This window comes from Stegostoma tigrinum, chromosome 32 (assembly GCF_030684315.1).
Source record: "Stegostoma tigrinum isolate sSteTig4 chromosome 32, sSteTig4.hap1, whole genome shotgun sequence".
NCBI lineage: Eukaryota > Metazoa > Chordata > Chondrichthyes > Orectolobiformes > Stegostomatidae > Stegostoma > Stegostoma tigrinum.
This window is the reverse complement of record NC_081385.1, coordinates 141,513-169,202: the sequence shown is the minus strand read 5'-3', so window position 1 is coordinate 169,202 and position 27,690 is coordinate 141,513. Positions and strand designations below refer to the sequence as shown.

At 45.5% G+C, this 27,690-nt stretch overlaps 1 protein-coding gene across 3 annotated transcripts in view; it reads left to right on the top strand.

Annotated features, from left to right (window-relative positions):
* LOC125466853 (rho guanine nucleotide exchange factor 12-like) overlaps window positions 1-27,690 on the top strand; it is a 129,878-nt gene that overhangs the window by 32,056 nt on the left and 70,132 nt on the right. For all 3 annotated transcript variants that reach the window (XM_059638913.1, XM_059638912.1, XM_059638911.1), the window contains 15 exons: window positions 3,619-3,713; window positions 5,220-5,318; window positions 5,535-5,584; window positions 6,469-6,526; window positions 7,893-8,089; window positions 8,869-8,943; window positions 9,620-9,739; window positions 11,568-11,628; window positions 17,633-17,718; window positions 21,924-22,058; window positions 22,952-23,041; window positions 23,128-23,238; window positions 23,401-23,499; window positions 25,742-25,784; window positions 26,439-26,541. In XM_059638913.1, coding sequence (XP_059494896.1) covers window positions 3,619-3,713; window positions 5,220-5,318; window positions 5,535-5,584; window positions 6,469-6,526; window positions 7,893-8,089; window positions 8,869-8,943; window positions 9,620-9,739; window positions 11,568-11,628; window positions 17,633-17,718; window positions 21,924-22,058; window positions 22,952-23,041; window positions 23,128-23,238; window positions 23,401-23,499; window positions 25,742-25,784; window positions 26,439-26,541 — 1,422 coding nt within the window. The remainder of the gene's footprint in view (window positions 1-3,618; window positions 3,714-5,219; window positions 5,319-5,534; window positions 5,585-6,468; window positions 6,527-7,892; window positions 8,090-8,868; window positions 8,944-9,619; window positions 9,740-11,567; window positions 11,629-17,632; window positions 17,719-21,923; window positions 22,059-22,951; window positions 23,042-23,127; window positions 23,239-23,400; window positions 23,500-25,741; window positions 25,785-26,438; window positions 26,542-27,690) is intronic.

Sequence of the window (27,690 nt, the reverse complement as noted above, 5' to 3'; positions counted from 1 at the left end):
GTTGCCCTAGAAATATTGGACGTGTTGGTGATCATTTTCCAGCATTCTGTATACTCTGGAAGAGTTCCAGTGGACTGGAGGGTAGCTAATGGAACTCCACTGTTTGAAACGAGTGAGAGTGAGAGTGAGGAATTATAGGCCAGGTAGCCTGACATCAGTGTTGGGGAAAATGCTGGAGTCAATTGTTAAAGATGTAATAACTGAGCATTTGGAAAGCAGTGACAGAATTGGTCGTAGTCAGCATGGATTCACAAAAAGGAAATTATGCTTGGCAAATTTTCTGGAATTTTTTTGAGGATTTGACCAGTAGAATAGATAGTGGTGAACCAGTAGATGTTGTGTACCTGGACTTTAAAAATGCTTTTGACAACGTTCTACGCAAGTTTAGTAAGGAAAATTAAAGCACATGGTATCAGAGAAAATGCATTGACTTGGATTGCGAGCTGGTTGGCAGACAGGAAGCAGAAATTTGGAATAAATGTGCCCTTTTCAGAGTGGTAGGCAGTGACGAATGGAGTGCTGCAGGGTTCAGTGCTGGGACCCCAGTTGTTCACAATAGACCTTGCCAATTTGGATGAAGGAATTGAATGCAATATCTCCAAATTTGCAGATGACACTAAGTTGGGTGGCAGTGTGTGCTGTGAAGAGGGTGCTAAGAGGCTGCAAGGTGACTGGGACAGACTGGTTGAGTAGGCAAGTACCTGGCAATGCGGTATAATATGGATAAATGTGAGGTTATCCACTTTCGTTGCAAAAACAGGAAGGCAGACTATTATCTGAATGATGGCAGTTAAGGGGAGGCGATGGCCTAGTGGTATTATCTTTGGCCTGTTAATCCAGAGACACAGTAACGTTCTATGGACTCGGGTTTGAATCCTGCCACAGCAGGTGATGGAATTTGTATTCAACAAATCTGGAATTAAGAATCTAATGATGACCATGAATTCATTGTCGATGGTCGGAAAACCCATCTGGTTCACTGATGTCCTCTAGGGAAGGAAATTGCCATCCTCACCCCTGTCTGGCCTGCGTGTGACTGCAGACCCACAGCAATGTGGTTGACTCTGAACTGCCCTCTGGGCAATTGGGAATGGGCAATAAATGCTGACTGATCAGCAATGTCCTCATCCCATTAAGAATAAAGAGAAAAAAAGGAAAAGGTGAGGTGCAATGAGACCTGGGTGTCATGGTGGACCAGTTGCTGAAGGCTGGTATGTGACTGTGCAGGCAGTGAGGAAAGCTAATGGCATGTTGACCTTCATAACAAGAGGAATTTGAGTGTTGGAATAAGGATGTCTTGCTGTAGTTATACAGGGCCTTGGTGAGACCACACCTTGAGTATTGTGTGCAGTTTTGGTCTCCTAGACTAGGGAAGGACATTCTTGCTATCGAGGGAGTTTGACAAAGGTTCATCAAACTGATTCCCAGGGTGGCAGGACTGATGTATGAGGAAAGACTGGATCGATTGGGCTTGTATTCACTGGAATTTAGAAGAATGAAGGAGGAATCTCAGAAACCTATAAAATCCTGATGATGGGATTGCACAGGCTAGATGTGGGAAGAATGTTCCCAATGTTAGGGAAGCCCAGAACTGGACTAAAGGGCTAGCCATTCAGGACTGAGATGAGGAAGAATTTCTTCACTCGGAGAGTTTTGAACCTGTGGAATTCTTTCTGACAGGAAGCTGTGGGGACCAATTCACTAGATATGTTGAAGAAGTTGCTGTACATGTTCCTGTGTGGCTAAAGGGATCAAAGGGTATGGGGAGAGGGCAGGAACGGGGTACTGATATTGCATGATTGCAAAGATGTGCAAGTTAGGTGGATTGATCATAACCGTAGAATCCCTGCAGTGTGGAAACAGGCCTTTTGGCCCAACAAGTCCACACCAGTCCTTGGAGCATTCCACCCAGACGCATCCTCTTATAACCCACCTAAGCTACACATCCCTGAACACTACGGGCAATTTAATATGGCCAATCCACCAATTGGTTTCCTCCCACAGTCCAGAGCACCCGGAGGAAACCCATGCAGACGCGGGGAGAATGTGCAAATCCCACACAGACAGTCGCCCGAGAGTGAAATTGAACCCGGGTCCCTGGTGTTGTGAGGCAGCAGTGCTAACCACTGAGCCACTGTGCTGCCCACCTGTGTTAAATTGCCAGTAGTGTCTTGGGAGGGAAATATAGGGGGTGGGTCTGGGTGGGATGCTGCTTGGAGGGTCGGTGTGGACTCGATGGGTGGAATGGCCTGGGTCTACACTGTAGCAATTCTATGAATTGTGGTGCAGGCCTGAAGGGCCAAATGGCCTACTCCTGCACCTATTTTCTATGTTCTTGCTGTACTGTGTTCCATTAGCTTTTTGTTGACTTTGAGCTAGCAGAATTACAGCTATTTACAATATATTTTAATGGCTTAGGTTAGAGGAGTGAATGTAATGTATACGGCTTTACTGATGAAGCCATGTTAAATGGGAGAACAAGCTGTGAAGAGGACACTTGAGAGAGACTGGGATGTAAGCAAGTAGAGTGGAGAAGAACGTGACAAATTGTGTGTAGTGAGGGGAAATGTGAAGCTTTCTACTTTGATGGGTACAGCACCAAAGCTGTATAATTTTTAAATGTTGATAGGCTAGTAAATGTTGCTATATGTAGAGACCAAGAAACCCCTATGTAAAATCACAGATACAGTAAGCCATTAGACCAATAAATCATAAATTAAACTTTATTTCAAGAGATTTGATGTGCAAAACTAAGAAAGCTTGGCTAAGGTTTTTTAATGTTTGGTGAGATGCTGTGAATACAGTTTGCAGCAATGATCTCATTTATCTGAAGAAGTATATACATGTGTTAGTTGGGAGCAATAGTGATTTATGGGACTGATTCCTGTGTGGAGGGATTGTTTTAGAATGAAACTGTATTCTGTGGAGCCCAGAAGAATGACAGTGGTTTTATTGAAATATATATGATTGTAATGGGACTTCAAGGCTGGATGCTAAACGGAGGTTTCCCTTATGGCTGAGGCTAGAGGTAGGGGACACAATTTAAAAATAATCAGCCTCCCATTTAAAATGGAGATGAGACATTTTTTCTAAGGGTTGAGAGCTTGTGAAACTTCCCACTCTGCAGGTGGCAGGATCATTGAATATTTTTAAGACTGAGGTCAATAGATTCTGTTTTAACAACAGGGTTGTTAGAATTAGTCAGAAATAGAGTTGAGGGGGCAATTAGATGAACTATTATCTTATTGAATGGTGGAACAGGTTTGAGGCGCTGAACGGCCTACTCCTAGTTTGTTTCAGTTTAGCACTGAAGGCCAAGTGTCTTCCTTCAAGGTTGTGAACTGTTGGAATTTTGCCCTCCAGAGGACACTAATTGCTCTGTCTTTAATTTTTAATTTGAGGTTGACATGTTATTAACTAATTATGGAGCAGGCATGGAATTGCAGATAAGGCCAAAGATTAGTGTTACAGCACTGATAATTTCATTTTACACAGAGAGGCTGTGCAGTTTGCACAATGAGAGAGAAACTGCAGTGGGGGTGCAATTTGAATAATGTCCACAAGTAGGTGCTAGTTGTGTTGTGATCTGATTGTCATGATTGAGCTGTTTTGTCACAGGCAAGGAAGCATACTGAACAAGGATCTCTCGCCTGATAAGAAGCATGACAAAAAGAACTCCGAGAAATCACCTCTCTACGAGTTTGACCCAACAGGTAAGACACAACTGAAAGCAAGAGCCTATTTTCTGCACCGGTATTTCAATGTTTGGAGACTAGTCATCCACTACTGAGCAGGTATGAACAGGTATTTTTAAACAATGTTTCGACCTATTGTAGCACATCTCTGTAACAGGTGGGACTTGAATCTGACCTCATGGCTCAGAAATGTAACACTGCTGCACCATTGGACCCAAAGTGAGCAGTGATTGTGGCAAAATATGCAACTTCCATTGGCACTGTTCTCAAAGAATGAAACACCTTAATGGTTTTATTGGAAGATGGACCTAGAAGGTACTTGAATGGTCAGTTTGGATTCAGCTGTGGCTATGCTGTCACTGGATTTTGGGAGCAGTGAGTTGCTGAACATCACTATGCCCTCCCTATTGTCCTACATTTTGCAGAAATGTGCAGAGTTTCTGGTCTGTATCGCTATTTCTCAGTGAATGGCTCCCAGTCATGGTGATAGTTGATACTTGAGGATTTGATAATTCTGTAGTCAGTGTATGTGTACTGCTAATCCTCTTGCCTCATCGCTGATGGTTTACTGTCTGCAGGGCACCCACATGATGAATATCTCTTCAGAGAACCAGTCATTGATGCATAAACTGAATGGATTCTGTTCTTGGGGCTCTGGGTTCACATAGCAACTGATCTATTGCTGAATAGTAGTGAGATGTGTATAGAGATTGAGCACTTACAGAATCACAGCACATTGTTTTACATTCTTCTTGCTTTAATAAAGCAAGTTTGGTGGTGCTGAGGTAGGAGTCATGAAAGGGGCTGAATCTTTTCTTCATTACAGTTCATTGTGTGGGATGAGAAAGCAAATTTGCTTTGCCAAATGTTACTAACTAAATTTAGTCTGTTTCTCGCCTATTCCAAAAATATTAAATACTGTAAGGTCTATCAACTTCTCAGGCTGGGATGTTACTATCTGAAACATGATCAAGTCAACAAGCATTGAGTAGAGTTTGAATTGTTGAACTAACTCTCCCAAAGGATGGTTGCAAAGTGGGTTTCTGCAATTGGGAAATCTTGAACGGGGTGTTATTGTCTTAGAGTAAGGACATTGAGAACTCAAGAGAAGAAAATTCTTCATTGAAAGAATTGTGGATCTTTTGTATTTCTGTACTCTTTAGATCTGTGGATGTTCATCACATTGAGCGTATTTGAGTGAGGGGAGTCACATTTTGGATAAAAGAGATATTTTATGAGGATGGGATGTAGGTAGATTATGAACTGTGATTTGATTGAATTGCAGAGCAGGGCCAGCTGCCAGTTCATGCATTCTTAATAAGGCTTAGTGTGTGCGCCGAGGGTAACTGTGCATCTCTCATGAGGTTAGATGGGATAGTTTGGGAGGGATGTCCGTTCCTCTACTATGGTTGATCGTTCTGAGGTTTTGGGACCATGACAGCAGCCCCCAGGTCAGATTTCTTTGCTTTGAGTGATAATGATTAAGGAAGTTACCCACTGATTTTACTGTTTCATTTTATCCAGGTCTGGTTCAACGCTGTGTCATAATCCAGAGAGATGAGAATGGATTTGGCTTGACAGTCAGTGGCGATAATCCTGTATTTGTCCAATCCGTCAAAGAGGGTAATTCTGCACCAACTACACGCTTCACAAACTTTCTGCTGTTTTGTGGGGAGGCAATTTTCTACCTGATTTGAATGTTCCTTCTCTAATCTGTGCAGATGCAGTTGGAAACTTCAGTAAACTGTATTCAACTTCTGAAATATGTTCAGCGAGAAGCAGGATTGCTGGTCTATTTGTGCTGGGTCTGTTTTAATTCTCCATGTATTTCTCTGACAGATGGGGCAGCTGTTCGTGCAGGTGTGCAGCAGGGAGATAGAATCATTAAGGTGAGGCATGTCATCCACCCTGATATATTTAGCTATGTGGTTTGAGTTCCTAGTAGATAGGTCTTAGTATCTTGTTGTTGTACAATTTTGTGTTTTGGCCACTTATATTTTTGCCCCACATTATCTCACCTGGAGTAGAATTTTAACACGATCAGTTCAAATACTTGTGTAAATATCTGACTCCTTTGAGCACCAAGTACTCACTTTCAGTTAATTAGAACTTTTTAATGTGGAACTTTGACAAAGGTTTTCTAAAATCCCAAGTAAAATGTTGAAATTTTCCAAGCCCTTACCTTATGTGCTGGTGCAAATCTATCTTGCTCTTGTTTTCGATTACTCTTATGTTCTCTCTTGTTTTTCGGAAATGTCAGTAGTTTGTAATTGTTTTATTCCGTCAATTTAGTTTTGGGTTAGATCTGTTCATGAGCTAGGCCAATGAGTGTCAATAGGCAATTCCTAGGAGTCATCACAGCCGCATTTGACCCTGCTATTGCAAAGTGAGCACATTGAGGCATTTTCCAGTAAGGAGCCAGAATTAAGACAGAATATTCTGGATATAGTCAGCAGCTCTGGCCATGTGCGTGGAGAGAGAACAGTGTTAACTTTCAAGTTGTCCTTCAGAATGTTACCAGCATTTTCTGTTTTTATTTAGTATTTCTAGCATCCGCTGTATTTTGCCAGGAATCAGGAACCCTGAGTGATCCTTGGTTTCTCTGTGTGAGTGATTTGGTTAATTAGTTGTAGACTGTTGTTGAGAGAAGAACTGTTTTGATGATTTTTATTTTTGCTTCATAAATACAAACCAGTGTTTTGAGACCAATATTGCCTACATTGTTGTATTGGCAAATACTTAGCAAAGTTTAATAAAGTTATTATTTCTGCAGGTTAATGGATCACTGGTGACGCACTCAAACCATGTGGAGGTAGTCCGGTTAATTAAATGTGAGTGAAAATGGGCCTTAATGATGTCTCCCCAAAATCTGGTAGCCATTGGGTATCCTGACCTTTGTGACTTAGTGACACACAGCAAGATATTTGTCAGCCATCTGGCACCACCCCCTGCTCCCAACAACCCTTATTTATCTAACACATTGTTCATCTGATATTACTGGATATATGTTCAATGATTTGCAAAGGTAGACGTAATCTCAGGAAAATAGCGGCATGTTTAATTGTTTCAATGCACTTTCCACTTTGAAGAGGATTTTGGAAGTGTTAATTTTTAACTGAATACATACATGGTTGGAGTTTGATATCTCATCTGAAACATGGCAACTGTACCAATGCAGTGATCACTTGGCACTGACCTTGTGACTTGATGCTGTCTCGGCGGTAGCCCTCCGGGATTCTCCCGTTGAAGATATCTGAGTGTAATTTTCTCGCTTGTTTCCTCTTTGGCAAGTGGTGTGTAGTATAGAATAATGTGATGACAGAAAAGGTAGAAGCACAGCATATTATTAGAATGGTAAGAGATTGCAAGAGAAGGGGAATCTAGAAGTCCTGATACTTGAATCACTGAAACCAGGTAAACAGACGCAATATGATTAGGATAGCCATTTCCTTCCAATTGGTTATTGCAAAGGGAATGGTATATAAAAGTAGGAATGTTTTGCTGCAGTTAAAAAAGGCTTTGGTAAGACGACACCTGGAGGACTGTGTACACTTTTGAACTCCTCACTTGAGAAGGGATATTAATGCGAGAAAAGCAGTTCAGAGAAGGTTCACTCGACTGATTCCTGGGATTAAGAGATTATCATATGAGAAAATTTTGGATAGGCTGGCCCTGTATCAATTTAACTTTAGAGGGATGAGGTGATCTTATTAAAACGTACAAGATTCTGAGGCACTTGACAATGTTGATGCTAAAGAAATGTTTCCTCTTGGAGATGAGAAACTCATAGGGGTCATAGTATTTTAAAATCAGAGGTAGATTTTCAATGAACAAGGGAGTTGAGTTATGGATCTAAACAGGAAAGTTCCAACGAGATGTTATTGAATGGCAGAGTGTGCTGGAGAGGCCAAATGCCTACTCTCCCTAAATTGTATGTTTTTTCAGGGTTGACTAACTATTGGGCAAAGAAGAGCTTTGTATTTTATACCATGAGAAAATTACCTTTGTAATGTGTTTTAGAGCCAGTGAAGTGTTGTGTTGTTACAGGACAATTCATTTTGTAACATAGGAAGCAAAAAGACAGCCAATAGCCAACACAGCAAGATCATCATGAGTGTCATCATAGCCTATCTCAGTCAGAAATGGTAATAGCTGGTGGATTTTGTGATGTATATTCTGTTTGTTTTCTGTTACTAGCTGGGTCATATGTGGCCCTCACAGTACTGGGCCGCCCGCCTGGCTCTCCGCAGATCCCACTCACTGCAACCGATGGAGATCCTGGGACTTTCTTCTTTCCTGGTCAACAAGGAGCAATATCCCCAAATCCAACATTCTCCCCACATGTTTCAAGTAGCAGCTGCCCAGAGAGGATCACTAGCCCCATGCCTGTGGCGGTAAGTATGTAGAGTTTTGTTTTGGATCCATGTTGACCAAAGGAAAATGAGATTCACATGGGACTCCCTGTGGCCTCAGGGTCACCCTGGGCATGGTGTTGTGTAAAATGGGCACTGTCTGATCAGCATTCTCTGAGCTGCAGAAATCCTGATCAAGTCTTGTGTAAGTTAGGCTTTGTTCGTGACATCCCAAAGGATAGCACTGGAGAGCAGTCACACGTCCCCATATTACTCACTGTGGGAGGGGCGTGGTGGGGAAAATGGGAGAATCATGGGTTGTTGATGGGCAGGGGGTTTGGTCTCAAGCCATCACTGGGTCAGGATAATGCCCCCAGTGGGAGAGGGAGTGGCTGTGTTTTATTGCTGGGCTGAGTGAGAAACTGTTGGCTGCAGCTGGATGGAGAGATGCTGGAAATGATTCAATGCCACTTTCTTCAGTGGTGATACTTGAGCAATTGTGCTACATGCACTCTAGGTAAGCAAGAACTTCTGTCACAGCGGAGCCTAAAGCTCCTCCTGCAACAGGATAGACCTGTACGTAAACTGTGTGTCATCTTGCTCAAATCACACTAGAGTCAAGCATTGGTTTAGCAGAGGCCATAATGAAAATTTATTTCTTCCTCTCTGCGAGCATTTGATGTATGTATATTATAGTATCTCCACAGTTCTGTCTGTGAGATCAGCAGTACTTCTTTCTGACAACTTAGCTGGTTTTAATCAATTCAGTGGAGCAAAAGCTGAGGAGTAACAGTCAACTTCTTCCCCTTCACCTGCTATAGGAAGACACCCTTGTACACAATCAAAAGGTTGAAATCCTGAGAAACATGCTGGGCACTGAGAAACGGCAGCTGCAAGTAAGTCATGACTAGCATTTAATAAAAAACTACATAAATCGTGAGATCTTGTTTGTTTTACCTCAGTATCAAAGTTTAAAATCCAGCATCAAATGAGATGAGACAATTAGTAACCAACCCAGTTACTTGGGTCACAGTATATTTCCAATAGCTAAGGTAACAGATCTGAAAATGAGTGTCAAACACTCTCAGAACAAGGACAACATGAGTTAATACAGAGTAAAGCTTACCTCTATACTTTACCTCATCAGGTACTCTGAGGATAGTGACAGCACGAGGTTAGATACACTGTAAACCTCCCTTGACACTGTCCTCATTGAACATTCGCAAACAGGGACAGCACAGATATAGAGTAAATTTGCTTCATACTGTTCTCGTCAAACACTCCCCAGACAAGAACAGCACGGAGTTAGAAACAGAGTAAAGTTTTCTGTACGCTATCCACATCAAACACTCCTGTAAGTTCCAATATCAATTGCTCTCTATCTTTGTGTGATTGAAAATGTTGTGCTGGTTGTGGATAATTATGGCTGAGTGTTGACGTGCCAGAAATTTGGTGGAGACTTTGCTTATTCTATGACTGCTCTGGTTGGGCAAGGAAGCCTAGACTGTTTTGTGCAGCTGCAGTGTTGAACCAGTTATTGAATTGAGATATTATTTATGCTTTTTAAAACAGCAACTTAAGGAGAAGTATGCAAGAAACCCAACGCAGCAGCTACTTCGAGATCTACAAGAGGTGGAGAAACATATTTATCAGCTGCAGGAGCAACTGAGCAAAGCTACAGGCTCCTCACAGGTTAGAGTGCAAGCTGTGTGCTGCTGTTTGTGTTTGTGTGCGTGTGCGCGCACAGGGGCGGGGGAAGGGGTGCAGGCTAGCAAACTGTCATAGGTGTATAGCTGGGTAATCTGGAGTTGGGTTGGAGTCCTCTATATATACACAGTTGCCTGCATTACAACAGAATATATTGATGTTTCCGTGTCAGGGGATAGCCAAGCTGCCTTTGTGTTGCTGATGTTTATTCGCTGAACTGAGTTTTGAAATTGCCAGCTTCCAAAGTTACATTGAACATAGAAAAGTACAGCACAGTACAGGCCCTTCGGCCTCACAATGTTGTGCCGTGGAATAATCCTAATCCAAAAATAAAATAACCTAACCTACATTCCCCTCAATTCACTGCTGTCCATGTGCATGTCCAGCTGTCGCTTAAATGTCACTAATGACTCCGCTTCCACGACTACCACTGGCAAACTATTCCATGTGCTCACAACTCTCTGGGTGAAGAACCTCCCTCTGACGTCTCCTAACACCTTAAAACTATGACCCCTCGTGGCAGTCAATTCTGCCCTGGGGAAAAATCTCTGGCTATCGACTCTATCCGTGCCTCTCATTACCTTGTACACCTCGATCAGGCCACCTCTCTTCCTCCTTCTCTCCAGTGAGAAAAGTCGAGCTCAGTCAACCTCTCCTCGTATGACAAGCCCTCCAGTCCAGGCAGCATCCTGGTAAACCTCCTTTGCACCCTCTCCAAAGCCTCCACATCTTTCCTATAATAGAGCGACCAGAACTGGACACAATATTCCAAGTGTGGTCTCACCAGGGTTTTGTGGAGCTGCAGCAAAACCTCGCGGCTCTTAAACTCGATCCCCTTGTTAATGAAAGCCAAAACACCATATGATTTCTTAACAACCTTATCCACTTGGGTGGCAACTTTGAGGGAGCTATGCACTTGAACACCAAGATCCCACTGTTCCTCCACACTGCCGAGAATCCTGCCTTTAATCCTATAATCAGCATTCAAGTTCGACCTTCCAAAATGCATCACTTTGCATTTATCCAGGTTGAACTCCATCTGCCATTTCTCAGCCCAGCTCTGCACATTGTCAATGTCTCGCTGAAGCCTGCAATAGCCCTCGATACTATCAACGGCACCTCCAACCTTTGTGTCATCAGCAAACGTACTAACCCACCCCTCAACCCCCTCATCCAAGTCATTTATAAAAACTACAAAGAGCAGAGGCCCAAGAACAGACCCCTGTGGGACACCACTCAGCACTGACCTCCAGGCAGAATACTTACCATCTACAACCACTTTCTGCTTCCTGTCAACCAACCAATTCTGAATCCAGACAGCCAAATCACCCTGTATCCCATACCTCCTGACTTTATAAATGAGCCTGCCATGGGGAACCTTATCAAATGCCTTACTGAAGTCCATGTACACCACATCCACTGCTCGACCCTCGTCAACCTTCCGCAAAGAACTCAATAAGATTTGTAAGGCATGACCTGCCCCTCACAAAGCCATGCTGACTCCCTTTAATCATGCTATGCTTTTCCAAATAGTCATAAATCCTATCCCTCAGAATTCTTTCCAAAACCTTGCTGACCACAGACGTAAGACTGACTGGTCTATAATTTCCAGGGATTTCCCTATTCCTTGAAAAGAGAAACAACATTTGGCTCCCTCCAGTCTTCTGGTATGACTCCTGTGGAGAGTGAGGAAGCAAAGATCTTTGCCAGTGGCTTAGCAACCTCCTTTTTCGCTTCCCGGAACAACCTAGGATAAATCTGGTCTGACCCTCGGGACTTATCAGTCTTAATGTTTGCCACTTTTTGCTTTCAGGATGGCTCAAGTTGTGTTCGACTGTCCGAATCATTGTCAATTGTGGAAAGACTCAGTGAAGGTAAGGATTTAAAATGCTGCCTTGTGTATAACCAAGAAGTGATGGTTAATATTTCACAGTCTTTAAACAACAAACCCCTCCTGTTCAGCTTTGAAACCTCTTTACTCCTTTTGAAGTGTAGATTCCACAGACACGGATATTGAGAAATGTACTAAAGACTAGCAGTAGGCAGATGAGAGATGCTGTCCTTGCTATCCTCAGACTTGATTCCCCTGTCTTTACTGGCTCTGCTTTTCTTCAAATTCAGAAATCACATAACACCAAGTTATAGATTATATATTCCCTACAGTGTGGAAACAGGCCCTTCGGCCCAACAAGTCCGCACTGCCCATTGATGCATCACACCCAAATTCATCCCCCTATAACCCACACACCCCGAACACTATGGGCAATTTAGCATGGCCGATCCACCTAACCAGCACGTCTTTGGACTGTGGGAGGAAACTGGAGCGCCCGGAGAAAACCCACACAGACACGGGGAGAATGTGCAAACTCCACACAGACAGGTGCCCGAGGCTGGAACTGAACTCTGGTCCCTGGCGCTGAACTCCTGTTCATCTCACTCTCTCCCCCTCTCATGATGCCATCCCCCTAATACTGTTAGTAGAAAAACCTTTTCAAACTAGTGCTCCTGAGGCAATCAATACCCAGAGAGTCCCTGAAAGTCAGGCTTCTGTTCATTTAAGATAATAAAAATGTGAGGCTGGATGAACACAGCAGGCTAGTCGAACAGGTTTATTTGAAAACACAAGCTTTCAGAACCTCTTCTTCAAGTGTTATTGAGAGAGATAGTATCAGACACAGAATTTATAAATAAATATGAAGGTGTGTGTGTCTGTGTGCGCGTGCGGTGGTGGTGGGGGCTGTGTGCGCGCGCGGTGGTGGTGGGGGCTGTGTGTGTGTGGTGGTGGTGGTGGGGGTTGTGTGTGCGCGTGTGCGCGGTGGTGGTGGGGGTTGTGTGTGCGCGTGTGTGTGTGGTGGTGGTGGTGGGGGTTGCGTGTGCGCGTGCGGTGGTGGTGGGGGCTGCGTGTGCGCGTGTGCGCGGTGGTGGTGGGGGCTGTGTGTGCGCGGTGATGGTGGGGGTTGTGTGTGTACGTGCGCGCGGTGGTGGTGGAGGCTGCGTGTGCGCGTGCGGTGGTGGTGGGGGCTGCGTGTGCGCGTGTGCGCGGTGGTGGTGGGGGCTGTGTGTGCGCGGTGATGGTGGGGGTTGTGTGTGTACGTGCGCGCGGTGATGGTGGGGGTTGTGTGTGTACGTGCGCGCGGTGGTGGTGGAGGCTGCGTGTGCGCGTGCGGTGGTGGTGGGGGCTGCGTGTGCGCGTGTGCGCGGTGGTGGTGGAGGCTGCGTGTGCGCGTGCGGTGGTGGTGGGGGCTGCGTGTGCGCGGTGGTGGTGGGGGCTGTGTGTGCGCGTGTGTGTGTGGTGGTGGTGGTGGGGGTTGTGTGTGCGCGTGTGCTCGTGCGGTGATGGTGGGGGCTGCGTGTGCGCGTGTGCGCGGTGGTGGGGGCTGCGTGTGCGCGTGCGGTGGTGGTGGGGGCTGCATGTGCGCGTGTGCGCGGTGGTGGTGGGGGCTGCGTGTGCGCGTGCGGTGGTGGTGGGGGCTGTGCGCACGCGTGTGCGCGGTGGTGGTGGGGGCTGTGTGTGTGCGCGCGTGTGTGTGTGGTGGTGGTGGTGGGGGGTGTGTGTGTGCGTGTGCTCGTGTGGTGATGGTGGGGGCTGTGTGTGCGCGTGCGGTGGTGGTGGGGGCTGCGTGTGCACGTGCGGTGGTGGTGGGGGCTGCATGTGCGCGTGTGCGCGGTGGTGGTGGGGGCTGTGTGTGCGCGGTGATGGTGGGGGTTGTGTGTGTACGTGTGCGCGGTGGTGGTGGGGGCTGCGTGTGCGCGTGCGGTGGTGGTGGGGGTTGTGTGTGCGCGTGTGCGCGGTGGTGGTGGGGTCTGTGTGTGTGCGCGCGGTGGTGGTGGGGGCTGCGTGTGTGTGTGCGCGCGGTGGTGGTGGGGGCTGCTTGTGTGCGCGCGCGGTGGTGGTGGGGGCTGCGTGTGCGCGTGCGGTGGTGGTGGGGGCTGCGTGTGCGCGTGTGGTGGTGGTGGGGGCTGTGTGTGCGCGTGTGCGGTGATGGTGGGGGCTGTGTGTGTGCGTGTGTGCGTGGTGGTGGTGGGGACTGTGTGTGTGTGTGTGTGCGCGCGATGGTGGTGGGGGCTGTGTGTGTGTGTGCGCGCGGTGGTGGTGGGGGCTGTGTGTGTGTGTGCGCGCGGTGGTGGTGGGGGCTGTGTGTGTGCGCGCGGTGGTGGTGGGGGCTGTGTGTGTGTGTGCGTGGTGGTGGTGGGGGCTGTGTGTGCGCGCGCGGTGGTGGTGGGGGGTGTGTGTGTGTGTGTGTGTGTGTGCGCGCGGTGTGGGTGGGTGTGTGTGTGTGTGTGTGTGTGTGCGGTGGTGGTGGGGGCTGTGTGGGTGTGTGTGTGCGTGAGCGGTGGGGTGAGAGAAATGTTTGAGCGTACGTGCGCGCACGTGGGTGGGGGCAACGTCTGTGAGAGTGGGGGTGAACATGTTTGTGTACATGCGTGGGGGGGGGGAACGAGTGTGTGTGTGTGCGCGCGCATATGGGTTGGGGAGGTGTGTGTGTGTGGGGAGGGACGATTGGGGAGTATGTTTGTCCCTGGGGCGGCAGGGGGGGGGCGCAAGGGGCGCAAAAAGCCTGTGTGTATGTGTGTTTGGGGGGGGGTGCAGTGGGTGCGGCAGCAGGGAGAGCATGTGTGTGGTTCGGGGGCAGTGGGGGGAGCGTGCGGGCAGGGGTTGAGGGGTCGTGAAGAGCTTGTGTGTGTGTGTGTGTATATAATGTGATGCGGTCACCCGCAGAGCGGCATGTACCCAAGATCCTAGTTGAGGCTGCCCTCGTGGGGACGGGACTTGACTACCAGTCTCTCCTCAGTGACTGTGCCTTCCGATGTATCTCGAAGCCTGCCTTGGAGGCCGTTTTCCTAAAGCTCCGAGGCTAAATGTCCTTGACCGCTAAAGTGTTCCCCACTGGGAGGGAGCCCCTGTCTGGCGATCGTTACATGGTGACCATTCATTCATTGTCAGAGCATCTGCATTGTTTTGCGAATGTACAATCTGACCATGACTTGAAAGGAATTTTGGGATTTACGTATGCTTACTAAACAATTAAAACCTTTTAGCTGATTAAAGATTTAGCAGCATCTTAAGTTTGTTTAGTACATCCTCATCGATGGTGAGAACCCTTGACCTTTTATTTATAAATTATGTGTCTGACACTACCTTTCTTTCTCACACCTGAAGAAGGACTGAGGCTCCGAAAGCTTGTGTTTTCTGATGATACTCGCCCCAGTCCACTCCACGTCATCGCCTTTTGGTGGAGGCTATGGAACCACTGTTGGCTCAAATCCAATTGAACAGAATTTGATCCATTAATTTACCTGTTTTTGTTATAAATCTTTCATGGATTTAGGGAAAGTTGATTTAATTTAGTTTTTCTTTCTGGTTTTGAAGATCCCTGATGCACTGTTAATGTTAACTGGTGTTAGTTACTGATCACCAAGATTTCATTTACCTCTGCCTTTAAAATATTTATCGATTCTTCATCCCACTGCCTTTTAGACAATAGACAATAGGTGCTGGAGTAGACCATTCGGCCCTTCGAGCCAGCACCACCATTCATTGTGATCATGGCTGATCATCCACAATCAGTATCCAGTTCCTCCCTTATCCCCATAACCCTTGATTCCACTATCTTTAAGAGCTCTGTCTATCTCTTTCTTGAAAGCATCCAGAGAGTTGGACTCCACTGCCTTCTGGGGCAGAGCATTCCATTTATCCACCACTCTCTGGGTGAAGAAGTTTTTCCTCAACTCTGTTCTAAATGGCCTACCCCTTATTTTTAAACTGTGTTCCTCCTTTTGAGGAAGCCAATTCCCCACCTTTCAAATCCCTGAGTGAAAAAATGTTTTATCATCTCTATCTTAAATGGGCAACACTTTATTTTTGAACAGTGACCCCTAGTTCTAGATTCTCCCACACGAGGAAACATCCATCTGCCCAGTTAACTCCATTCAGGATCTTGTGTCTCAATTAAGTCACCTCTGACTCTTCTAAACTCCCAAGGATACAACTTTTCTTTGTAATGCTTGTTCCAGGAAAGACACTCCTGTTTGTTCTGTTGCCTGTGGACTGTCTGCTCCAGGGGCCTTGCCATTTGAGCTGTTGCCCAGGAGAGGGGCTGGTGCTTTGAGCTGAAGTCATTGGCCACTGTGGAGCTGCCAAGCTCTGTAGTCATTGAGTCATACAGCACGGAAACAGACCCTTCAGTCCAAATCATCTGCACCAATCTGACTCCGTCCTGTTTGCCAGCATTTGGCACATATCCCTCTAAGGCCTTCCTCCTCTTATATGCATCCGGAAGCTTTTTAAACGTTGTAATTGTACCTGCCATCTCCAATTCCTGTGACATCTCATTCCATACATGTACTTCCCTCCGCATGAAAAGGCTGCCCCTCAGGCCCCCTTTAAATCTCCCCCGGCCCCTTTAAATTCCACCCCCCCACCCCAGCCTCTTTTAAATCTTTCCCCTCACCTTAAACCTATGCCCTCTAGTTTTGGACTCTCCTACCCTAGAAAAAAGACCTTGACCTTTCACACTATCTATGCCCCTCAAGATTTTATAAACCTCTATAAGGTCACCCCTCAGCCTCTGCTCCAGGGCAACTGCAGTTAGCAGTGCTTCCTCACAGCACCACAGCGACCTGGGTTTGATTCCACCCTCGGGTAACGGTTTGTGTGAAATTTGCACATTCTCCCTGTGTCTGCGTGAGTTTCCTCTGGGTGCTCTGGTTTCCTCCCACAGACCAAAGATGTGCAGGTTAGGTGGATCGGCCATGCTAAATTGCCCACAGTGTTCGGGCATGTGCAGATTAGGTGGGTTAAGGAGAATGGGTCCGGGTGGGATGCTCTGAGGGTTGGTGTGGACTTGTTGGGCTGAAGGGCCTGTTTCCACACTGTAGGGAATCTGTGATCTGATCTATGATCCTCTGATTTCATTGCAGCTTTGCTTAAATGGGTACTTAATCATGATATGTCAAAGCTTTTAAGCCTTTTAACTAATTGTTTAACCTAGATTACCGCTCACACAAACTATTCTAAGCATTAAAGGACAAAAAGGTAACATCTCTTTCTCACCCTGCACCAAGTTCTGAATTTATCCTGTGATTGTTATGCACTCTATTATTGAAATCTTGCTGTCTTTATCTCTTTTTCTGTTTTATCTATCTCCCTTTTTGCTCTCTCTTTTTGGAAGGCACTGCAACAAGAAACACATTACACATGTTTTTGGGAGGGAGCACAGAGTAGTTGCTAGTGCCGGAGATAATAGAGGGCAGGGCTTGCTCTGATGCCATTGCTCCTCAGCAAGTGCACCTTTGAGTATTTCACTGGCTCCCTTATTATTCCCTTGTAAAGGAATTTATGAATTGAGGATCTCCCAGGACACAATTCCACATCAAATTCCACCCCTCCTGTTTGATGTATTCCACTCTCTCTCTAACTTCTTCGGTAATTATTGTAAATCAGTGCAAATTGTTTATACCCTGACACTGAGCAATTGTAGCAATTTGCACTGGCATCTTTTAGCAAAGATGATGATTCAAAGAGACAGTCACCCAGAATCTGCAAATGACTGCCTCATGCATAATGTTAAGGGAAGAAGACTTTTGATGACAGCAGTTAGTTCTTGGCATAACATTGTTTCTGCTGGATGAAGTGGGCAGAATGGTTTGAGTTTGCTGCCATGTCCCGGAACCCTGATGAACAGATTGCTTGCTGCCTTGGATCCTGGCTGAGCCTGTGACTTGCTGGAGTTGACTCACCCTTCGATTCTCCAGAGGTTGGCAGGTGATACTTTGTTCAGCTTAGACTCAATGGGCCAAATGGCCTCCTGTGTGCCTTCATTTAAATTCAGATGTTTAATTTTGTCTTGTTTTGAACCTTTCTGATTTGTGTATCAGATGGAGGAGAGTGGGAACAGGATCTGCAATCCCAGGGTGAGAATACGGGGACAGATCGAAGCCAGAGTTCATTCAACCGTGCAGAGGTAAGGATTGCTGCAGCCTGATAAACCTGCAAGCTTCACCTATTTATTTGTTAGTTTAGTTGGGTGTTTTAAAATTCTTAATACTGACAAAGTGCTACTTTTTAAACTTGAGCTAGTATTTTGCTGGCAAGTAATTGTCTTTAAATTTGCAATTTGTGGTCGTTTGCATTCATACCAGTCCTAGGGTTTATTAATGTACAGAGATTATCTACCAGCCAGGCACCAAACCATCGTATTAATGAAATATGCAGAAGCATTGAATTATAATTTATAGGGAACAAACAGGCCTTGAAAGCTCGCATTCCTTTTCTGGTCTGTGCTAATGCTCAGTTATTATTTTAACATGACATTATTTATTTGTGTCTGTTAGTGTTGCAGCCTGACTGAAGCTTTATGCCCTTGTCTGTCGTGTGTGTGTGTGTGTGTGTGTGTGTGTGTGTGTGTGTGTGTGTGTCAGGAGGGGGTGTGGGATACATGCACTGGGGAAGGAGTCCAGGTATAGCTCAGGGTTTTCTGTCCATTTATGGATGGATACAGAAGGTTGCAAGAATGAATAAATGGAACACCAGGTGAATGTGATGCTCTGCCCCAAGGACTGCAGCTTGACATTTCCAAGAAATTAAAACTGAGATAACAGAAACACCCCAATCCTTCCTTCCTAACTTGACCTATTACTGTTCCTTCAGTTTTGCTGGGTAAAAATCATGAAATCCTCTTTCTAATAAAACAAAAAAACAAAGAAAATTACAACACAGGAACAGGTCCTTCGGCCCTCCAAGCCTGTGCCGATTGAGACCCTCTGTCTAACGTGTCATCTATTTTCTAAGGGTCTGTATCCCTTTGCTCCCTGCCCATCCATGTACCTGTCCAGATACATCTTAAAAGACACTATTGTGTCTACCACCTCCACTGGCAACACGTTCCAGGCACCCACCGCCCTCGGTATAAAGAACTGTCCACACGTATCTCCCTTAAACTTTCCTCCTCTCACTTTGAACTCATGACCCCTAGTAATTGAGCCCCCCACTCTGGAGGAAAAAGCTTCTTGCTATCCACCTTGCTTATACCCCTCATGATTTTACAGACCTCAATCAAGTCCCCCCTCAATCTCCATCTTTCTAATGAAAATAATCCTAATCTACTCAACCTTTCTTCATAGCTAGCACCCTCCATACCACGCAACATCCTGGTGAACCTCCTCTGCACCCTCTCCAAAGCATCCACATCCTTTTGGTAATGTGGCAATCAGAACTGTACGCAGTACTCCAAATGTGGCCGAACCAAAGTCTTGTACAACTGTAACATGACCTGTCAACTCTTGTGCTCAATGCCCCGTCTGCTGAAGGAAAGCATGCCGTTTGCCTTCTTGACCACTCTATTGACCTGCGTTGCCACCTTCAGGGAACAATGGACCTGAACGCCCAGATCTCTCTGTTCATCAATTTTCCCAGGTCTTTTCCATTTACTTTATAGTTTGCCCTTGAATTTGACCTTCCAAAATGCATCACCTCGCATTTGCTGGGATTGAACTCCATCTGCCATTTGTCTGGCCAACTCTCCAGTCTATCTATATTCTGCTGTAATCTCTGACAGTCCCCTTCACTATCTGCTACTCCACCAATCTTCGTGTAATCTGCAAACTTGCTCATCAGACCACCTATACCTTCCTCCAAATCATTTACGTATATCACAAGGAACAGTGGTCCCAGCACAGATCCCTGTGCAACACCACTGGTCACAGGTCTCCAATTTGAGAAACCCCCTTCTACTACTACTCTCTGACTCCTGTTGCCTAGCCAGTTTTTTATCCATCTAGCTAGCACACCCTGGACCCCATGCGACTTCACTTTCACCATCAGCCTGCCATGGGGAACCTTATCAAATGCCTTACTGAAGTCCATGTATGTGACATCTACAGCCTTTCCCTCATCAATCAACATTGTCACGTCCTCAAAGAATTCTATCAAGTTGGTAAGACATGACTTTCCGTGCACAAAATCATGTTGTCTGTCACTGATAAGCCCATTTTCTTCCAAATGGGAATAGATCCTATCCTTCAGTATCTTCTCTAGCAGCTTCCCTACCACTGACGTCAGGCTCACTGTTGGTAATTACCTGGATTATCCCTGCAACACTCCTTAAACAAGGGAACACCATTAGCAATTCTCCAGTCCTCCCGGACCTCACCCGTGTTTAAGGATGCTGCAAAGATATCTGTTAAGGCCCCGGCTATTTCCTCTCTCGCTTCCCTCGATAACCTGAGATAGATCCCATCGAGACCTGGGACTTGTCCACTGACGTCAGGCTCACCAGTCTGTAAGTACCTGGATTATCCTTGCTACCCATCTTAAACAAGAGGACAACAGTAGCGATTCTCCAGTTCTCCGCGACCTCACCCGTGCTATTTCCTCTTGCTTCTCTCGGTAACCTGGGATAGATCCCATCCGGACCTGGGGACTTGTCCACCCTAATGCCTTTTAGGATACCCAACACTTCCTCCTTCCTTATGCTGACTTGACCTAGAGTAATCAAACATCTATCCTAACCTCAGCATTCGTCATGTCCCTCTCCTTGGAGAATACCGATGCAAAGTACTTGTTAAGAATGTCACCCATTTTCTCTGACTCAATGCATAATTTTCCTTTTTTGCCCTTAAGTGGGCCAATCCTTTTTCTAGTTACCCTCTTGTTCCTTATGTATGAATAAAAGGCTTTGGGATTTTCCTTAACCATGTTTGCTAAAGATATCTCATGTCCTGTTTTAGTCCTCTTAATTCCTTGTTTCAGATTCGCCCTACGTTCCCGATATACTTCCAAAGCTTCGTCTGTTTTCAGTCATCTAGACCTTATGTATGCTTCCTTTTTCCTTTTAGCTAGTCTCCCAGTTTTACCTGTCACCCATGGTTCCCTAATCTTGCCATTTCTACTCCTCATTTTCATAGGAACATGTCACCCCTGCACACTAATCAACCTCTCTTTAAAAGCCTCCCACATATCGAAAGTGGATTTACCTTCAAATAGTTTCTCCCAATCTACATTCCCCGGACCCTGCCGAAGTTTGGTATAGTTGGCCGTCCCCCAGTTTAGAATTCTTCCTTTAGGACCACTCTCACCTTTGTCCATGAGTATTTTAAAACTTATGGAGTTGTGGTCACTATTTCCAAAGTTGTCTCTACTGTAATTTCAACCACCTGGCCGGGCTCATTACCCAACACCAGGTCCAGTATGGCCCCTTCCCGAGTTGAACTACATATATACTGTTCTAGAAAACCCTCCTGGATGCTCCTTACGAATTCTGCTCCATCTTGACCCCAAACACTCAATGAATCCTAGTCAATGTTGGGAAAATTAAAATTTCCCATCACCATCACCCTGTTACTCCTACACCTTTCCATAATCTGTTTACATATTTGTACCCCTATCTCATGCTTGCTATTGGGAGGCTTGTAGTACAGCCCCAACATTGTTACTGTGCCCTTCCTATTTCTGAGTTTTGCCCATATTGCCTCACTGCTCGAGTCCTCATAGTGCCCTCCTTCAGTACAGTTGTGATATCGTCTTTGACCAGTAATGAAATCCTCTATCCTGCCTGAAGCATCGATATCCTGGAGCATCTAGTTGCCAGTCATGCCCTTCCCTCAACCAAGTCTCAGTAATAGCAATAATATCATTCTCCCAGGTACCAATCCAAGCCCTAAGTTCATCTGCCTTATCTACTACAGTTCGCGCATTAAAACAAATGCACGTCAGACTTTGTGTTCATCATCTGCTCCCTGCCTGCTCTTCCCTTTAGCCACGCTATCTTCATTATCTCGTTCCCTACAGGCCTTAGTTACTACCTCCTTTCTGTCCAATATTTGGTCCCTATCCCCCTGCCACATTAGTTTAAACCGTCCCTCACAGTGTTAGCAAAAGTATTGTATTGTGAGTGTCCCTACAGTTGTTAACTACAGCAGTTTAATGAAAGAGCTGTTTGCCATCTCCTCAAGGGCATTTAGACATGGGCAATAAATATCAGTGATATTCTGAATATCTGTTGCTGTTAGCTCACTGGAACAATGAAATGAGAGTTTAAAATCTGAAATGTTTCTCCGGATGTACTGTGTCAATGAGTTCTGCTTTGTATGTCACTTTTATCTGTTTACTTCTGTTTTGTCCAGTTTGACAAGTCCTGAATATTCTACAGAATCTGCCTTCTTTTTTCAGTCTACAGTAACCAGCCCATCTCCCCCAAATGATGGCCACTATCACCGGGACAGTCTGAGCAACAGTCCCAAGACCTCCCCAAAAGATGCTGGCAGCTTCTGTGAAAGTATGGACGTTGATGAAAACCAGGACTGGGTATGGTTTTGAAAGGTTCTGACTTGATCAATATGCTCCAGTTATGATTATCACTGCTGGTGACAAAGTTAGAAATGTTGAACATGATCAGCAGTAGCAGTAGTATGTACCATCTACAAGGTTTAGTGCAGAACTTCGTCGAGGCTCCTTAGATTAGACATTACCTTCCAAACCCACAACTGCCGCATTCTAGAAGAATGTCGGCAGTAGATACGTAGGAGCACTACCCCCTGCAAGTTCCCGTCCAAGCCACACAGCATTCTGACTTGCAAATATATTGATGCTTTTTCAGCACCATTGGGTCAAAATGCCGGAACTCCTCCCCAGTGGCAATGTGGGTCTAACTACAGGATATGGATTGTAGCAGTTCAAGAAGCCATCTCCCAATATCTTGTCAAGGGCAACTAGGGATGGGCAATAAGTGATGATGGCCCAAACAGCAATAACCACATCCTGGGAACGAATGGAAACGAAAAAAAACCAAAATATTTTTAAAGTTGCCTCCTGGTCCTTGAGATTGAAGTCTAAATTGTGACGAAATTTGTCCCTGAAGAAAATTCATATTTATTGTTCAGTTGTGGCTAGAATCTTGTTAAACATTTCCAGTCGTGCTACATGGTGCGAAGGAGACTGTCAGTGCGTGTGTCTTTATCAGCAGTGACATTATAGATAAGTGCAGGTTGAAACAGGGGAAACATCACATTGAAATGATGACAGTAGAGCCTGATATTGCCCTGAGACCAAGAAGTGGGCTCCAGAAGCATCTGGAGAATAACTTCACTGTGACAGGGGAGAGGGAGGGGAGCTGGTTGTAAGGAGAGAAGAATTATTGTCAAGGTGAACTATCTTGTAGTGAGCTTTTTGGCTAAATTTGTGCTGCTTTCCACTTAAAGGATTCTCCGTCACCAGCCCTTGGTAGCCCACAGATTGGAGCACAGATAATCGGAGCAGAAGATGATGATTTTGACACTGAAGTTGAGCAAGTGAGTGGCCAGGTTTGAGGTTCCAGGTTGTTTGCAGCCAGTAAGGAAATTGTTTATGACCCTAACCCCATCTCGCCTTGTTGCAGATCGATGTTCAGTGCGACTGTTTTCAAACCATCGAGTCTGTGAAGTCTCGGCCTGCGCACCTTGTCGCATTCTTACATCATGTAGTGTCCCAGTTTGATGCAGCCCCATTGGTGAGTATTGGTTAGGGGTAAGGGGTTGGGGTGGGGGTGGGGATGGAGAAAGGGCTCATTGTAGGGGATGTTGGGGTGGCGGGGGGGGGGGAAGCTGCCATTTCAAGGTGGTATAGATCATTTTTTGTCTAAATTTGGTGAATGTTATTGTTTTCTGTGCAGCTCTGTTATCTCTATACTGACCTCTACAATCACACAAACCCAAAGGACCATCGGCGATTATTTGTGGAGTTCTCTCATCTGTTTCTGGAGAAAGGTTCGGTGAGTCTCTCGTGTCATTTTAATGGATGCAACAGATAGTACAGCATAGAAATAGGTTACTCAGTCTGTCAAGTCTGTGTCAGCCCACCATATTGAATTTCAGTCAGTATCATTTCCTTACTTTATTCTTATAGCCCTGAAATTCTTTATCCTTCAAATGCACATCCAATCTCCTTTTGAAATTATTGCACATTTCAAAATCCATCACCATCACAGACTAGGTTCCAAGATATCAGTTAAAATATCTGTTCAGCAATGCTCATGATGAATGGAGCAAAACAAGAGAGTTTTGAACCAATTAATTGTTGAGAATTGCTATTTGTGTCTTAGGATAATTATTGAACTCTTCGTGGGGGTAGGCAACACCTTGAGTGACATTGAGACGCTGCCTCTTAGTTGATAAAAGATCATTTTATGTTTGGAGCTTCTGAATTCTCAAGAGATGAGGAAATGATAGTAATTTGGTGTAAGGTTGTGACTGAGGGTCCCTGCATTGTATCACTGTGTGTTGCAGTGCTGAGAGCCTCAGCTTTGATTCCTCAGTTCCTTTTCTGTTTAACTGTTTCTCTTTAACTTTCACTGATGCTGCGATAACACATCAGAACTGACAAGACACCTAAGACCACTAGGAATCATGGTGGCCCAGAAGCCCACACCCACTCTATGACAGACCCATTCCCACAACATGCAGAACCAAAGGTGATAAGGTGTAGAGCTGCATGAACACAGCAGGCCAAGCAGCATCAGAGAGGCAGGAAGGCTGATGCTTTGGGCCTAGACCCTTCTTCAGAAATGGCATGGGGGAACGGGGTTCTGAAATAAATAGGGAGAGAGGGGGAGGCGGATAGAAGATGGATAGAGGAGAAGATAGGTGGAGAGGAGACAGACTGGTCAGAGAGGTGGGGATGGAGCCAGTAAAGGTGAGTGTAGGTGGAGAGGTCAGTTCAGGGAGGATGGACAGGTCAAGGGGGCGGTTGAGGTTAGTAGGTAGGAGATGGGGGTAGGGCTTGAGGTAGGAGGAGGGGATAGATGGGAGAAAGGACAGGTTAGGGAGGTGGCGGACAAGCTGGGCTGGTTTTGGATGCCACAAACATTACATTGGACAGACAGGAAGGAAACTAACGATCAGAATAGACGAACATCAGCTAGCAGCAAAACAGCATGACAAACTCCTCTTAATATCTATACAAAGAACATCGAACAACACAGCACAGTACAGGCCCCTCGGCCCACGACGTTGGGCCAAACGTTTACCCAAAACCCAAGGTCTATCTAACCTCCGCCTCTGCCTTTTACTATCATCCATATGCCTATCTAATAGCCGTTTAAATGCCCCTAATGAGGCCAACCCCACTACCCTCTGGCAATGTATTATTCAGACAATGAAGGCCATCAGTTTAACTGAGACAAGGTAACCATAGTAGCCAAGCCAAACAGAGACACAGGGGAATTCCTAGAGGCACGGTTCTCCACCTGTATTGCAATCAACAAACACATAGAATTGGACCCCAGATACAAACGCGTACAGATCAAAACCAGAAATGACAGAACTCACCATAACGGACAGGACAGTATAAATTCCAAGTAGAGTAGAACAACATCACTTCATCAGAGGCTCCACTAATGATGAAACATCTGAACAAAAATAAGCCAGCTTGGCGAGCAAGTCAGCAACCTCATTTACAACCTGAGCTACAGATCTTTGCCAAAACTTTAAAAAGCATTAGCCTTTTCCCCAAGAGGCTGGAGGAACTGTTATGCCCTACAGGCCAACCTGGTGAGAGGCCAAACTTCCCGTTGTTCTGAGAGGGTGGTGATGGGTTTACGACTTCAGTGAGTTGAGTCAACTAGCTTTTCCAAACTGCTTCAGATTGTATTGAGCTCAATCATGTGTTGGTGGGTGTGTAGGTTAGGTGGAAGGAGGTTTTGACGTTGAGTGTGTGTGAGGAGATCTATAATCCAGTGCCACCTTTTACACAGCTTTGAAATCCTGTTGGATATTTCAAACACTCCTCAATGTGTAGATCAGGTATGATGTTTAGCACCTGTGACAATGTACACAGGACCTGCAGCTAACTTTTGAGCTATTTTGTCCACATGTGCAGATGAAGGACTCTGTATTTGGGACAGTTATTGCTCAAGACTTAAATGCTGCTTGCTCTTTGCCTGTCACCTTTCTCCGCACTTGCTGTGTTCATTAGACCTTGTGCATCACCTCAATATATCTCATTCTCTTCCCTAGAATCTCAAAGTTCAGGTTCCAGAATGGATCAGCACAGAGCTGGGTAAGTTTCCAAGATGACTGCGATAGTTTTGCAGTTAATGTAGGTTTACTAATTTAGAAGAAAGTTAGATTATGAAATAATACAACTGAAATGTAATGATGAGCGCAGAAATGATTCTCTCCCATTGTGTAGGCAATAGGAAATGTTTTCTCAGTCTCTGGTATTTTATGTGGAATGTCTGCAGTGTGGACTATCCTGCAAGATGACAGCACCAACACCCCATTTTTCAGTGCTGCTGGGTCAAAGTCCTGCTGCATCCCCATCCCCCTCCCCCACTCCCCCACACCAACAGGATAAGTGGAGGGGTGGCACTTTAGAAGATTGGAGCACAGTCCTTAGTGGTACTCAAACATCACTACAGGGTAAGTTGACTGTAGCACTGCAATCAGTCCTCTCTGCACAGGTCAGGATCCGGTCTGGGGTTTCTCTTGTGTGTGTTGCTCAGCCATTCTTCAGGAGTTTTCCAACTCTAGTAGGTGTCTTCACCTGAGCTATTGAGTTAAATAACTGCTTGGGTTTTGTAGCCCTTTGTGTGTTGGTATTTGTGCTGTTTTGCAAATGTGACTTGCTTTCTGAACGAAGTGGTGAATTCATTGAAAAAACAGTGAGATATGTGAAAATAATTTCCCCATTCTTTTTGGCCCAACCTTTCAGAGAGGAAGAAAGCAGATCTGACTGAGGAAATGCAGCGTAGCTACATGCAGGGAATGCAGGCCAGTGTCCTACCTGATGTTCAGGCACATCTAGAAGATTTCAGGTAAACGTATTTCTAATTAACCTGTTCATAGATGCTAACATACACCTTTGGAAGAGGAAGGGCTTAAAAAACCTGGGCCTGCTGGCTCAACGGCAGGGATACTGTTACTGCACCACGAGTCTTAAGTTTTAAGGTGATTTTGTTTGTACAATTTTATCCTATTTTTCTAATCAACCTGTACAGAGATGTTATTAAATATCTCTGGAAAAGGTGGAACTTGAACCCGGGCCTCCTGTTCCAGGAGTATGGACGCTACCTCCGCACTAAATGAGGACCCCCCCCCCTCAGCTGCTGTGTGCGATTTGAACACAGAGCGCTAGTCGAGGCCTCCGAGTTACTAATCCAGTGACATTGCCACTGCACTACCTCCCCTAAAGACGTCAGGTAAATAGTCATGTCAAGATTGGATGCAGCTGTTTGAGTGAGTCATAAACAGCAAGTCTATTCATTGAAATGAGGTTCAACTACATAATGGGAAAGAATGCAAACTGCTCAAGGCGTGCATCTCATGTTTAGACTCCAGGTGGAGTGCAGTTTGGTCTCCTTACCTCAGGAAAGAAGATATTGTTATGAGAGGGAAGGTTCAACAGAGTCATTCCTGAGATGGCAAGATCTGTCATGTGAAGAGAGTTGGGGAAAACAGAGCCTGTGTTCTTTGGAGCTTGAAAGGATGAGAAGTGATCTCGTAGAATCATAAAAATAATTAAAGGGAGAGACAGCGTGGAAGGAGACAAGTTATTTTGCTTGGTTTGGGAGTCTAGAACTAGTGAGTGCGATTTAAAAATAACATTTGTCCAAGGTGAGGAGAAATTGTTTTGCTGAGAGAGTCATGAACATTTGGAATTTTCTACTATAGAGGGCAATGGAAGCTCAGCCTTTGAGAGTGTTTTTAGAGATTTGATCGATTTTCTGATTTCCAGTGGTGCACATGGTTAAGGAGATGAGATGAGTTGAGTAAAAGGCATTGAGGTATTCAGTCAGCCATTATTGTAATGAATGGGGGAGGGGTGCAGGGTCGATGGGCTGAATAGCCGTCTTTTGTTGCCATGTTTTCCCCCGCCTGGCTCTCCCAAATCGTTGATAGTCTGCTGTCCACACTCGGTGTATGCTGGTTATTTTAAAGCTGCTTCCAAGAGAATTAAATGTAAT